At 35.3% G+C, this 15,090-nt stretch overlaps 1 protein-coding gene across 1 annotated transcript in view; it reads right to left on the bottom strand.

The window, feature by feature from the left end:
- Positions 1–1,419: 1,419 nt before the first annotated feature.
- The window catches only part of LOC148952962 (ionotropic receptor 25a-like), a 663,783-nt gene continuing 650,112 nt past the window's right edge, over positions 1,420–15,090 (bottom strand). The window contains exon 19 of the mRNA XM_089088207.1: positions 1,420–1,669. Coding sequence (XP_088944333.1) covers positions 1,636–1,669 — 34 coding nt within the window. The 3' untranslated portion in view covers positions 1,420–1,635. The remainder of the gene's footprint in view (positions 1,670–15,090) is intronic.

Below are 15,090 nucleotides of genomic sequence, written 5' to 3'. Positions count from 1 at the left end.
AAAACTTAATGGTGGGATACATCATTCAACGATGGGAAGTGAAATCTATACCTTAATTAGAAATCAGAAATATAAATCCCTTTTTTGAACTAAGTTTTAAGAAAAAAATCAGGATCATTTTTGAATAAACCTCAACTAAAATCATCGCATTAGCGTTCATGCAATTTAACTAATTAAGGTAGTCGCGATATATACATTGGTTTCACTTTTTACAGCGAGCAATTAGACCGGATTTGCTTCGTAAAAAATTCCTCTAGAAAGTGGTTAAGATAATTATAATGCTAAGATTGTCGTTTAGCGTCAGGGAAAGTAAATTACTACGCTATTATTGAAAAACACAGAATATTAGTCCCATGTTAGAATGTCTTGTAGCTTGTTGAAAGAAGATTTATTGCGCTATAAACAAAACAATGTTTCATTTGTGCAAACAAAATTAGCCCATTGAAAAACAAAGTTTCGTTAAAATAAAAAATTCATCTGTCTTGAAGCGATGGAAAACTTTTAAGAAAATATAAAAAATTCTAATTTATTGCATAATAAAAATACTGAATGCAAGGCTTCTCTATAACAAAATAATGCAAAATAGGATATTAACAATTGGAGTACCAGCTGCATAACAAGGGTTAAACTAGTCCAAGTGTAGGACAGGCTTTGTCAATCGTCAAAGATATATTATATATTATATATTATAGTAATAATATAAATAATGACAAAATAATATAATAAGTAATATAATATTAATATAGTACAATATAATTTTAATATAATATTACTAATATATTATTATAAATAATATTTAAAATTTTATATTAAATATATATTATATATGTATAAATATACTTATATAAGTATTTACGAAATGTTTTCCCAATTCCCCTTAGATTTTGAAATATTCATTTTTGGTATTTGTTTTTATTCGTATTCTATATTTTGTGTTTTTCTATTACTGTGAAATAAGAAATAAAAATTTTCAATCACTAGAAAATATTGACATTTTATTATTTTTATAATTTCTTTTAATTTGAGTATTCATTATCAAAAATTAAGAAAGGCTAAATTTTTAAGGGTTGCTTTTTCTGACATGTAGCCATCCTCTATTCTATTTCGCCTCCCAGTAAACAGCAACAATTGTTTCGTAAGAAGATGAAATTTAAGCTTCTGAATAGGGTGATGAGATGAGATACATTAATGTGTAAAATATTTTTCGTGTTAATACTTTTCGTGTTTCACATACACAATTCACATAAAAGAGTAGCTCATCTATTAGAAAATTTGGGAGCACTGGATAAACCCATAATGAAGGAAACTGCAAAATTGCACACCCTTTAAAAAAACACCAAGCAAAACTTTCAGTCACAATACTGCGCGATTCAAAAGTTATTTTTTCTAATTCAGAAGTCTGTTTTCAAAAAAATACCCACAACTATCAGGATCATCTCGAACCAAAGATGGTTCCAACCGCGAATGGGATGACGGAAACGATGGATTGAAATAAAGAATGATTTTGAAGCAATTGTTTTTACCATCATTTTATTATATTATATGACACAAGAAAAGGGGTAGCTATACTTCTTCAATTAACAAATAGGTTATTTTCTTCACTACATCAAAAGCTTCTTCAGATTTTTTTTCTTTTTACCAAGCTGTTACTGGGTAAACTTCATCTCTCCTGAAAAAAAAATATTTCAATTATTAGAAATTAGATTTTTCACTTGAATTAAAAACTGAATAGGTTTGGCTTGGTTTAATCAGTTTGCAACAAGTCAACTGTAATAATCTTGAATTATACTAGGAGTGGATCTATGGGAAATGTTCAAAAATAATTTATATTTACGATGGACTCTTCAAAACTAATTCTATTAGCCTATATGCATCATGCAAATAATATTCAGTTCGCTAAATTGGTGCTTTAATATTGTCAAGTCGAACACTGCCATAATTGAATTTTTATGCCAAAAGCGTAACGTCATATATTAGGTTTTCTTCAGCCTCATGGAAATGAAATATCTTTAATATAACTGATGAAACTTGGAAAACAGATTTATAATCAAACAGTTCGTGGTAACGAACTGTAAGTAAGGAGCGACTCGGCTCAATAGTAACCAAATCTCTAAGAACCAGCAATTTGATACCAATAGATACATCAATAGAATCAAATTTTTATGCTGGTTTTAAATGTATAAGTTTCATCAAGTATAGTCTTACCAAGAAATTATTAAGCGCCTGAGAAAATTTGCCTTATTTTCGAAAAAAGAGGATAAAAACCCATGAAAGTCATAGAACTTTAATGAAAATCACAACATCAAATTCAGTGTGTCAGAGAACCCTACTATAGAAGTTTCAAGCTCCTATCTGCAAAAATGTGGAATTTTGTATTTTTTCTCAGAAGAAAGATCACGGATGCGTGTTTATTTGTTTTTTGTTGTTTCTTTTATTTCCCGAGGGGTGATGGTATCGATCCAGTAGTCCTAGAATATCGTGAGAGGGCTCATCTGAACGGAAATTATAAGTTCTAGTGCCCTTTTTAAGTGACCCAAAAAATTATAGGGCAACCTGGCATCCTCCCACGCTCATTTTGTCTCCCAAGTCACCCAATCAAAATTTTGAGATGGTCATTTTGTTCAGCATAGCCAAAAATCTAATAAATATGTCTTTGAGGATGACTTAATCCCCCATAGTTCCTTGGGGAAGGGCTGCCAGTTATGAAGTTTGCCCATTGTGTACATATAGTATTGGTTAATGGGAAGTATACAGACATTTCAGGAGAGATTTTATTCTGGTGGGGGAGGGGCAAAGGAGGGGGTTACGGGGGAAGATCTTTCCATGGATGATATTTCTTTGGAGGAAGAGACATTTTTAAGAAGGGGGCGCCGGATTTCCCAGCATTATTTAAAAAACGATCAGAAATTATAAAAAAAAAGTTTTTTTTCAACTGAAAGTAAGGAGCAACATTGAAACTTAAAACAAACAGAAATGAATAAGTATATGAGGAGTTCGCCCCCTAGTCAATACCTCGCCCTTTACGCTAAAGATTTTTAGTACTTTCAAATAGCTATCTATTCTAATTAACCGGCCTTTGTGATTCAGGGTTTTGTGATCCGAACAAAATTCGAACTTTAGCCTAAAGCGCGAGGTATTGACTAAGAGTAAACTCCCTAATATACGTAATAAAAACATACAAATATAAAAGTTCATTACGTATGTTAATTCGTAAGTTACGTCAGAAAAAAATTTCGAGAAAGCCATTTAGCCAAAACAAGTAAAATTAATATGCAAGTTTCATTCTGATTATTCATGTACGGTGAGCCAATATCAAAGCTGCATTAATTCAAAAACGTTCAGAAATTAAATATAAAAACAAGTTTTTTTTTTAACTGAAAGTAAGGAGCGATATAAGAACTTATAACGAACAGAAATTATTCCGTATATGAAAGGGGCTGTCCCCTCCTCAACGCCTCGCACTTTACGCTAAAGTTTGACTCTTTCACACAACTTTTTTTTTTAAAACAATAAATACCTTTAGCGTAAAGAGCGAGGCGTTGAGGAGGGGGCAGCCTCTTTCATATACGGAATAATTTCTGTTCGTTTTAAGTTTTAATGTCGCTCCTTACTTTCAGTTCCTTACTTTCAGTTTTTTTTTTGTTTAATATTTACTTAAATTCATAGAATTCATAAGAACTAGGACTTGAAAGAAAATACAAAATCGACGCAAGAAAACACGATTAAGAGCAGAAAAGTCCTCAAGTATCCTTCAGGAAATAAAAGACTAATTTATAAGGTTCCTAATAGTCTTTCACTGGCCATGAAATCCACAATTTTTAGTGTACAATTTCAATTCTCATAAAACCCAATGTAAGATCAGTTTTTAGTAATGCGCTAATTTTTTAGAATTCTAAAAATTTAGGGAAGCATTACTAATCAGTTTATTTGAACCAATTTTTCATGTATATGGTACAAAAACTGCGAAGCAATAACATTAAATATTTCGCTTTAAATTTTATCTTCACTCTTTACTTCCCTCAGAAAGCTTCTTTTTTATTATTAATTATGGGATGCCGTCTGCTTTAAATTTTACTTTCAACTTAGACGCTTTAAGAGTTAATGTTCTAACACAAGAGCAATTTGACTAAAATTTACTTTTCTTTTTTTCAACGCTTTGAGAAATAGTCATGGATTTCCAGTAAACAGGGCTGTTTTCCGTTTGAATATTTTGCAAGGTAGTTGGTGAATAAAAAGTTTAATATTATAAAAGTAGTAACCAAGATTCCATTTTGCTTGCAGGTATAGCAATTTCCATGCTATTTGCTTGCAGGTATAGGACCATGCTATTTGCTTGCCTGCTATTTAGGTCATTGACTTACCAAGGTCAACCGGACCGGTTTCTGGTGGGTATAGTCTGGTTTGGTAGGTACAATCTGGTTAGGTGGGTATAATCTGGTTTGGTTCAAGTTTTTCTGACACAATTTACCGGATTTCTAATTCACGGTATACATGTCTTTTTTAGGGTAAGCCCCGTGTTAGAAAACCAGCGTGTCTTGTTTCGCTATTACTACGAACGGTAGTCTATTTCGTGATATACATGGTTTTTTTTCTGACGCAATTTACCGGATTTCTAATTCACGGTATACATGACCGGCGCGTCTTGTTTAGCTGCCAATATAATCAATTATTTCATTCCAGTTTTTATAAACCAGTAATGTCCATAACTTAATTTACGTAGACAATGAACGATATTAATTAATGTTTTGAATAATAGGAGTGTGAATGATTCTAATTAGTGATTGGATAGTATTACGGTGGAGAAAAAAAGGATTAAACTGATTAACAGTTAAGGTAACCCCGAAGGGGTTGTTAACTCAGGTAATTTGTTACTTGACCTAGCTTTACCTCTCCGATGTGGTCTGTATAATACACAAGTGACGTTTGAAAAGTATTGTCAATTTAAAATAGGATCTAACGTTCCCTTCGTTCCCCCATTTCTGAGGGGCAGGGGAGAGTAGGAGAGGGGAGGGGGAGTCAATTTTGGAGGTATAACAAGTACCATTCATTGCGATCGTAGCTCTATGTTGGCTCGTTTTAAATACTTCAGCTTGTCTATTCATTTGTGTTAAATAAAAATCTTGAATCTGGAAAATGAAAAAATAAGTATTTAAACAAAATGTACGATGCTGCTAATTAAGGAATAGTAGACTACACTCAGGATTTTTTGCATGAGGGGCCTGTCTGTGTCTCTTTGAGCTGTTTGTGTCTCTTGAGGCTGTGTGTGTCTCTTTGGGCTGTGTGTCTCTTTGAGCTGTTTGAGTCTTTTTGGTCTGTTTGTGTGTCTCTTTGGGCTGTTTGAGTCTTTTTGGTCTGTGTTTGTCTCTTTGGGCTGTTTGTGTCTTTTTGGGCTGTTTGTGTGTCTTTGGTTTGTGAGTGTATCTTTGGACTCTTTGTTTCTTTGGGCTGTTGAAGTCTTTTTGTTCTGTTTGTGTCTCTTTGGGCTGTTTGAGTGTATACGGGCTTTGTGTGTCTATTTTGACTGTTTGAGTCTGTTTGATCTGTTTGTGTCTCTTTGGTCTGTTTGTGTCTCTTAGTGGTCGTGTGTGTCACTTTGGGCTATGTGTGTCTCTTTGGGGCGTTTGAAGATTTTGGTCTGTATGTGTCTGTATGGGCGTTTTTTTTCTATTTTGGCTGTGTGTGTGTCTCTTGTTGGTTTGTTTGTATCTTCGGGCGGTGTGTGTCTCTTTATCCTGTGTGTGTGTGTCTCTTTGGGCTGTGTGTGTCTCTTTAGGCTGTGTGTCTCTTTGGGCAGTTTGAATTTTTTTGGTCTGTGTGTGTCTCTTTTGGCTTTTTGTGTCGTTTTGGGCTTTGTGTGTCTCTGTTGGATGTGTGCGTCTCTTTGGGCCGCGTGCATCTCTTTGAGCTGTATGTGTCTCTTGGGATGTTTGAGTCAGTTTGGTTTGTGTGTGTTTCTTTTGGCTGTTTGTGTCTCTTAGAGGCCATGTGTGTCTCTTTGGGCAATATGTGTCTCTTTGTGGTGTTAGAATATTTTTGGTATGTATGTGTGTATGGGCGTGTTTTTTCTATTTTGGCGGTTTGTGTGTGTATCTTTGGGCTGTGTTTTTATATTAGGTCTGTTTGTATTTATATTTAGACAGTGTGTGTATCATTTGGCTGTGTTTGTCTCTTTAGTGTGTGTGTCTCTTTGGGCAGTTTGAATCTTTATGGTCTGTGTGTGCCTCTTTTGGCTGTTTGTGTCGTTGTGGGCTTTTTGGCGTTTTGTGTCGTTTTGGGGTTTGTGTGTCTATGTTGGATGTGTGCGTCTCTTTTGGCCGCGTGCATCTATTTTAGCTGTATGTGTCTCTTGGGATGTTTGAGTCATTTTTGTATTTGTGTGTTTCTTTTGGCTGTTTGTGTCTCTTAGGGGTTATGTGTGTCTCTTCGGGCAATGTGTTTTTCTTTGAGGTGTTTGAATCTTTTTGTTCTGTATGCTTCTGTATGGTCGTTTTTTGTGTCGTTTTGCTGTGTGCGTGTCTCTTTGGAGGGTTTTTTTCTATTCGGACTGGATGGATTTCTATTTATCTGGTTGTTTTGTAGTTTTGGGAGGTGCGTGTATTTGTGCTGTGTATATCTTTGGGTAGTTTGAATTTTTATGGTCTGTGTGTGGCTCTTTTGGCTGTTTGTGTCGTTTTGGGCTTTTTGTGTCGTTTTGGGCTTTGTGTGTCTCTGTTGGATGTGTGCGTCTCTTTGGGCCGCGTGCATCTCTTTGAGCTGTATGTGTCTCTTGGGATGTTTGATTCATTTTGGTCTGTGTGTGTTTCTTTTGGCTGTTTTTGTCTCTTAGAGGCCATGTGTGTCTCTTTGGGCAATGTGTGTTTCTTTGGGGTGTTTGAATCTTTTTGGTATGTATGTGTCTGTATGGGCGTTTTTTGTGTCTTTTGGGGGGGTTGTTTTTTGTCTTTTGGGTTTGTTTTTATATTAGGACTGTTTGTATTTCTCTTTAGCCTGTGTGTGTCTCTTTGGGCTATGTGTGTCTCTTTAGGCTGTGTGTCTCTTTGGGTAGTTTGAATTTTTATGGTCTATGTGTGCCTCTTTTGGCTGTTTGTGTCGTTTTGGGCTTTGTGTCTCTCTGTTGGATGTGTGCGTCTCTTTGGGCCGTGTACGTCTCTTTGAACTGTATGTGTCTCTTTGGGCTGTGGGTGTCTCTTTGTGATGTGTGTGTCTCTTTAGGCTGTGTGTGTCTCGTTGGACTGTGTGACTTTTTGGGGTGTCTGAGTCTTTTTGGTCTGTATGTGTCTCTTTGGGCTGTTTGAGTCTTTTAGGTCTGTGTTTGTCTCTTTGGGTTGTGTTTTCTCTTTGGGATGTCTGTGTCTCTTTGAGCTGTTTGTGTCTCTTGAGGCTGTGTGTGTCTGTTTGGGCTGTGTGTCTCTTTGGGCTGTTTGAGTCTTTTTTGGTCTGTTTGTGTGTCTCTTTGGACTGTTTGAGTCTTTTTGGTCTGTGTTTGTCTCTTTGGGCTGTTTGTGTCTCTTTAGGCTGTGTGTGTTTCTTTGGGATTTTTGAATCTATTTTGTCTGTTTTTCTATTTTGACTCTTTTATTCTGTATTTGATGAGTTTGTATATTTTGGCTGTTTGAGTCTTTTTGGGCTGTGTTTGCCTCTTTGGGCTGTTTTTGTCTCTTTGGGCTGTTTGTGTTTCTTTGGGCTATGTGTGTCTCTTTGGGCTGTTTGAGTCATTTTGGTCTGTGTTTGTTTCTTTTGACTGTTTGTGTCTCTTAGGAGTCATGTGTGTCTCTTTGGGCTATGTGTGTCTCTTTGGGGTGTTTGAATCTTTTTGGTCTGTATGTGTCTCTTTGGGCTTTGTGTGTCTTTTCGGGCTGTGTGTGTTTCTTTGGGCTATGTATGTCTCTTTGGGATGTTTGAGTCATTTTGCTCTTTGTGTGTTTCTTTCGGCTGTTTGTGTCTCTTAGGAGCCATGTGTGTCTCTTTGAGCTTTTTCGGGGTGTCTGAGTCTTTTTGGTCTGTATGTGTCTCTTTGGGCTGTTTGAGTCTTTTAGGTCTGTGTTTGTCTCTTTGGGTTGTGTTTGTCTTTGAGCTGTATGTGTCTCTTTGAGCTGTTTGTGTCTCTTGAGGCTGTGTGTGTCTCTTTGGGCTGTATGTCTCTTTTGGCTGTTTGAGTCTTTTTGGTCTGTTTGTGTGTCTCTTTGGGCTGTTTGAGTCTTTTTGGTCTGTGTTTGTCTCTTTGGGCTGTTTGTGTCTCTTTGGGCTGTGTTTTTTTCTTTGGGCTTTGTGTGTCTCTTTGGGCTGTATGTCAATACGTTTAAGCAATAAATATCTTTAAGCTTAACCCGTCTTTATTCTTTAGAATAGTTCTATTGTAAGCAAGTAACAAACTCTTTCCTGAAGTCACCTCTTGGATACACAATGCTGAAACTTCATTTAAGAAACTAAGAAAAAATTGTAAGTAAGTAAGTAACAAATTCTTTCTTGAAGTCACCTCTTGGATACACAATACAGAAATTTCATTAAAGAAATTATGAAAAAATTGTAAATAAGTAGAGTCTTTTTGGTCTGTGTTTGTCTCCTTGGGCTGTTTGTGTCTCTTTGGGCTGTGTGTGTTTCTTTGGGCTTTGTGCGTCTCTTTGGGCTGTGTGTCAATACGTTTAAGCAATAAATATCTATAAGCTTAACCCGTCTTTATTCTTTAGAATAATTCTATTGTAAGCAAGTAACAAACTCTTTCCTGAAGTCACCTCTTGGATACACAATGCAGAAACTTCATTTAAGAAACTGAGAAAAAATTGTAAGTAAGTAAGTAACAAATTCTTTCTTGAAGTCAAATCTTGGATACAAACTCTTAATTGTTTTCACGCCTTAAATATACGATGTAGAAAATTTAATTCAAGAAATTATGAAGAAATTCTCAGTAAGTAACAATTTCTTTCTTGAAGTCAACTCTTGGATACACAATACGGAAATTTCATTCAAGAAATTATGAAAATATTTGTAAGTAAGTCACAAACTCTTTTTTGATTTCACCTCTTGGATATACAGTACAGATACTTCATTCAAGAAATTATGAAAAAATCGCAAGTAAGTAACTTTTTTTTCTCTTTATCACAAAAAATTTTCACTTAGCTACACGATATAGAAATTTGATTCAAGAAATTATGAGAAAATTCTCAGTAAGTAACAATTTCTTTCTTGAAGTCAACTCTTGGATACACAATATGGAAATTTCATTCAAGAATTTCATGACTTAGATACACGATGTAGAAATTTAATTCAAGAAATTATGAAAAAATTCTCAGTAAGTAACAATTTCTTTCTTGAAGTCAACTCTTGGATACACAATACGGAAATTTCATTTAATAAATTATGAAAAAATTGTAAGCAAGTAGCAAACTCTTTCCTGAAGTCACCTCTTGGATACAATCGCGTTTCTTGAATGAAGTATCTGTACTGTATATTCAAGAGGTGAAATAAATAAAGAGCTTGTTACTTACTTACAAATATTTTCATAATTTCTTGAATGAAATTTCCGTATTGTGTATCCAAGAGTAGACTTCGAGAAAGAAATTGTTACTTAATGAGAATTTTTTCATAATTTCTTGAATTAAATTTCTACATCGTATAGCTAAGTGAAAATTGTTTGTGATAAAGAGAAAAAGAAAAAAAAGTTATGAAATTTCCGTATTGTGTATCCAAGAGGTGACTTCATGAAAGAAATTGTTACTTACTGAGAATTTTTTCATAATTTCTTGAATTAAATTTCTACATCGTGTAGCTAAGTGAAAATTGTTTGTGATAATGAGAAAAAAAGTTACTTACTTGCGATTTTTTCATAATTTCTTGAATGAAGTATCTGTACTGTATATCCAAGAGGTGAAATCAAAAAAAGAGTTTGTTACTTACTTACAAATATTTTCATAATTCTTGAATGAAATTTCCGTATTGTGTATCCAAGAGTTGACTTCAAGAAAGAAATTGTTACTAACTGAGAATTTCTTCATAATTTCTTGAATTAAATTTCTACATTGTATATCTAAGTCGTGAAAACAATTAAGAGTTTGTTACTTACTTATAATTTTGTCATAATTTCTTGAACGAAATGTCTTTTTGTTTATCCAGCAGGTGAATTCAAGAAAGAATTTGCTACTTACTTACAATTTTTTCATTATTTCTTTAATGAAATTTCTGTATTGTGTATCCAAGAGGTGACTTCAAGAAAGAATTTGTTACTTACTTACAATTTTTTCATAGTTTCTTAAATGAAGTTTCTGCATTGTGTATCCAAGAGGTGACTTCAGGAAAGAGTTTGTTACTTGCTTACAATTTTTTCATAATTTCTTAAATGAAATTTTCGTATTGTGTATCCAAGAGTTGACTTCAAGAAAGAAATTGTTACTTACTGAGAATTTTTTCATAATTTCTTGAATTAAATTTCTATATCGTGTAGCTAAGTGAAAATTGTTTGTGATAAAGAGAAAAAAAAAAGCTACTTACTTGCGATTTTTTCATAGTTTCTTGAATGAAATATCTGTACTGTATATCCAAGAGGTGAAATCAAAAAAGAGTTTGTTACTTACTTACAAATATTTTCATAATTTCTTGAATGAAATTGCCGTATTGTGTATCCAAGAGTTGACTTCTTGTATCTTGTATCCAAGAGTTTAATTTCTTGAATTAAATTTCTACATCGTATATCTAAGTCGTGAAAACAATTAAGAGTTTGTTACTTACTTAGAAGTTTGTCATAATTTCTTGGACGAAATGATAAAGAGTGAAAAAAAAAAATACTTACTTGCGATTTTTTCATAATTTCTTGAATGAAGTGTCTGTACTGTATATCCAAGAGGTGAAATCAAAAAAAAGAGTTTGTTACTTACTTACAAACTTACAAATATTTTCATAATTTCTTGAATGAAATTTCCGTATTGTGTATCCAAGAGTTGACTTCAAGAAAGAAATTGTTACTTACTGAGAATTTCTTCATAATTTCTTGAATTAAAGTTCTACGTCGTATATCTAAGTCGTGAAAACAATTAAGAGTTTGTTACTTACTTAGAATTTTGTCATAATTTCTTGAACGAAATGTCTTTTCGTTTATCCAGCAGGTGAATTCAAGAAAGAATTTGCTACTTACTTACAATTTTTTCATAATTTCTTTAATGAAATTTATGTATTTTTTATACAAGAGGTGACTTCAAGAAAGAATTTGTTACTTACTTACAATTTTTCATAGTTTCTCAAATGAAGTTTCTGCATTGTGTATCCAAGAGGTGACTTCAGGAAACAGTTTGTTACTTGCTTACAATTTTTTCATAATTTCTTAAATGAAATTTCCGTATTGTGTATCCAAGAGTTGACTTCAAGAAAGAAATTGTTACTTACTGAGAATTTTTTCATAATTTCTTGAATTAAATTTATACATAGTGTATCTAAGTCAAGAAATTCTTTAATGAAATTTCCTTATTGTGTATCCAAGAGTTGACTTCAAAAAAGAAATTGTTACTTACTGAGAATTTTCTCATAATTTCTTGAATTAAATTTCTATATCGTGTAGCTAAGTGAAAATTGTTTGTGATAAAGAGAGAAAAAAAAGTTACTTACTTGCAATTTTTTCATAATTTCTTGAATGAAGTATCTGTACTGTATATCCAAGAGGTGAAATCAAAAAAGAGTTTGTTACTTACTTACAAACATTTTCATAATTTCTTGAATGAAATTTCCGTATTGTGTATCCAAGAGTTGACTTCAAGAAATAAATTGTTACTTACTGAGAATTTCTTCATAATTTCTTGAATTAAATTTTCTACATCGTTTATTTAAGTCGTGAAAACAATTAAGAGTTTGTATCCAAGAGGTGACTTCAAGAAAGAATTTGTTACTTTCTTACTTACAATTTTTTCATAGTTTCTTAGATGAAGTTTCTGCATTGTGTATCCAAGAGGTGACTTCAAGAAAGAGTTTGTTACTTGCTTACAATATAATTATTCTAAAGAATAAAGACGGGTTAAGCTTATAGATATTTATTGCTTAAACGTATTGACACACACCCCAAACAGACGTACAAAGCCCAAAGAAACACACACAGCCCAAAGAGACACAAACAGCCCAAAGAGACAAACACAGACCAAAAAGACTCTACTTACTTACAGTTTTTTCATAATTTCTTTAATGAAATTTCTGTATTGTGTATCCAAGAGGTGACTTCAAGAAAGAATTTGTTACTTACTTACTTACAATTTGTTCATAGTTTCTTAAATGAAGTTTCTGCATTGTGTAAGCAAGAGGTGACTTCAGGAAAGAGTTTGTTACTTGCTTACAATAGAACTATTCTAAAGAATAAAGACGGGTTAAGCTTAAAGATATTTATTGCTTAAACGAATTGACACACAGCCCAAAGAGAAACACAACCCAAAGAGACAAACACAGACCTAAAAGATTCAAACAGCCCAAAGAGACACACACAGACCAAAAAGACTCAGACACCCCAAAAAAGCACAAATAGACACACATGGCTCCTAAGAGACACAAACACCCGAAAGAAACACACAAAGAGCAAAATGAATCAAACAACCCAAAGAGACACACATAGCCCAAAGAAACATACACAGCCCAAAGAGACACACACGGCCGAAAGAGACACACACAGCCCGAAGAGACACACAAAGCCCAAAGATACACACACAGCCGAAAAAGATTCAAACAACCCAAAGAGACACACATAGCCCAAAGAGACACACATGACTCCTAAGAGACACAAACATTCAAAAGAAACAAACACTGAACAAAATGACTCAAACATCCCAAAGATACACACATAGCCCAAATAATCACAAACATCCCAAAGAGACACAAACAGCCCAAAGAGACAAACACAGCCCAAAAAGACTCAAACAGCCCAAAGAGACACAAACAGATCAAACATACTCAAACAGTCCAAAGAGACACACAGCCCAAAGAGACGCACAAAGCCCAAAGACACACACACATCCCAAAGAGACACAAACAGCCCAAAGAGACAAACACAGACCAAAAAGACTCAAACAGCCCAAAGAGACACACAAACAGAACAAAAGGACTCAAACAGCCCAAAGAGACACACAGCCCAGAGATACACGCACAGCATCAAGAGATACAAACAGCTCAAAGAGACACAGACAGCCCAAAAAGACATACAACCCAAAGAGACAAACACAGACCTAAAAGACTCAAACAGCCCAAAGAGACACATACAGACCACAAAGACTCAAACACCCCAAAAAGACACACAGTCCAACGAGACACACACAGTCTAAAGAGACACACACATCACAAAGAGACACCCACAGCCCAAGGAGACACATACAGTTCAAAGAGACGTACACGGCCCAAAGAGACGCACATATCCAACAGAGAGACAAAAAGCCCAAAATGACACAAACAGTCAAATAAGGCACACACAGACAAAAAAGATTCGATCTGCCCAAACAGACAAACAGCGCAAAGAGACACACATAGCCCTAACAGACACAAACAAACTTAAGAGACGTGCACACAGTCCGAAGAGACAACCCAAGCCCCAAAAGACACACACACACACAGCCCAAACAGACAAAAAACGCCCATACAGACACATACATACCAAAAAGATTCAAACACCCCAAAGAGACACACATTGCCCAAAGAGACACACATGGCCTCTAAGAGACACGAACAGCCAAAAGAAACACACACAGACCAAAATGACTCAAACATCCCAAGAGACACATACAGCTCAAAGAGATGTACGCAGCCCAAAGTGACGCACACATCCAACAGAGACACACAAAGCCCAAAACGACACAAAAAGCCAAAAAGCCCAAAACGACACAAACAGCCAAAAGAGGCACACACAGACCATAAAGATTCAAACTACCCAAAGAGACACACAGCCTAAAGAGACACACACAGCCCAAAGAGACACACACAGGCTAAAGAGACATACACACAGTCCGAAGAGACACACAAAGCCCAAAGAGACACACACACACAGCCCAAAGAGACAAAAAACGCCCATACAGACACATACATACCAAAAAGATTCAAACATCCCAAAAAGACATACATTGCCCAAAGAGACACACATGGCCTCTAAGAGACACAAACAGCCAAAAGAAACACACACATACCAAAATGACTCAAACATCCCAAGAGACACATACAGCTCAAAGAGATGCACGCGGCCCAAAGAGACGCACACATCCAACAGAGAAACAAAAAGCCCAAAACGACACAAAAAGACAAAAAGCCAAAAACGACACAAACATCCAAAAGAGTCACACACAGACCATAAAGATTCAAACTGCCCAAAGAGACACACAGCCTAAAGAGACACACACAGCCCAAAGAGACACACACAGGCTAAAGAGACATGCACACAGTCCCAAGAGACACACAAACCCCAAAGAGACACAAAAACACACACCAAAACTAGAAAAAACACGCCCATACAGACACATACATACCAAAAAGATTCAAACACCCCAAAGAGACACACATTGCCCAAAGAGACACACATGGCCTCTATGAGACACAAACAGCCAAAAGAAACACACACAGACCAAAATTACTCAGACATCCCAAGAGACACATACAGCTCAAAGAGATGCACGCAGCCCAAAGTGACGCACACATCCAACAGAGACACACAAAGCCCAAAACGACACAAAAAGCCAAAAAGCCCAAAACGACACAAACAGCAAAAAAAGAGGCACACACAGACCATAAAGATTCAAACTACCCAAAGAGACACACAGCCTAAAGAGACACACACAGCCCAAAGAGACACACACAAGATAAAGAGACATACACACAGTCCGAAGAGACACACAAAGCCCAAAGAGACACACACACACCGCCCACAGAGACACACAACGACCAGACACACACAGACATACCACAAACAATCACTCAGCCCAAAGAGACGCACATAGCCCAAAGAGACACACATGGCCTCTAAGAGACACAAACAGCCAAAATAAACACACACAGACCAAAATGACTCAAACATCCAAAGAGACACATACAGCTGAAAGATATGCAAGCGGACCAAAGAGACGAACACATCAAACAGAGACACACAAC

The sequence above is a fragment of the Artemia sp. Qi Xiang Cuo genome, chromosome 4, assembly GCF_049724085.1.
Source record: "Artemia sp. Qi Xiang Cuo chromosome 4, ASM4972408v1, whole genome shotgun sequence".
In the NCBI taxonomy this organism is placed as follows: Eukaryota; Metazoa; Arthropoda; class Branchiopoda; order Anostraca; family Artemiidae; genus Artemia; species Artemia sp. Qi Xiang Cuo.
This window is presented reverse-complemented; position numbering and strand designations above follow the sequence as displayed.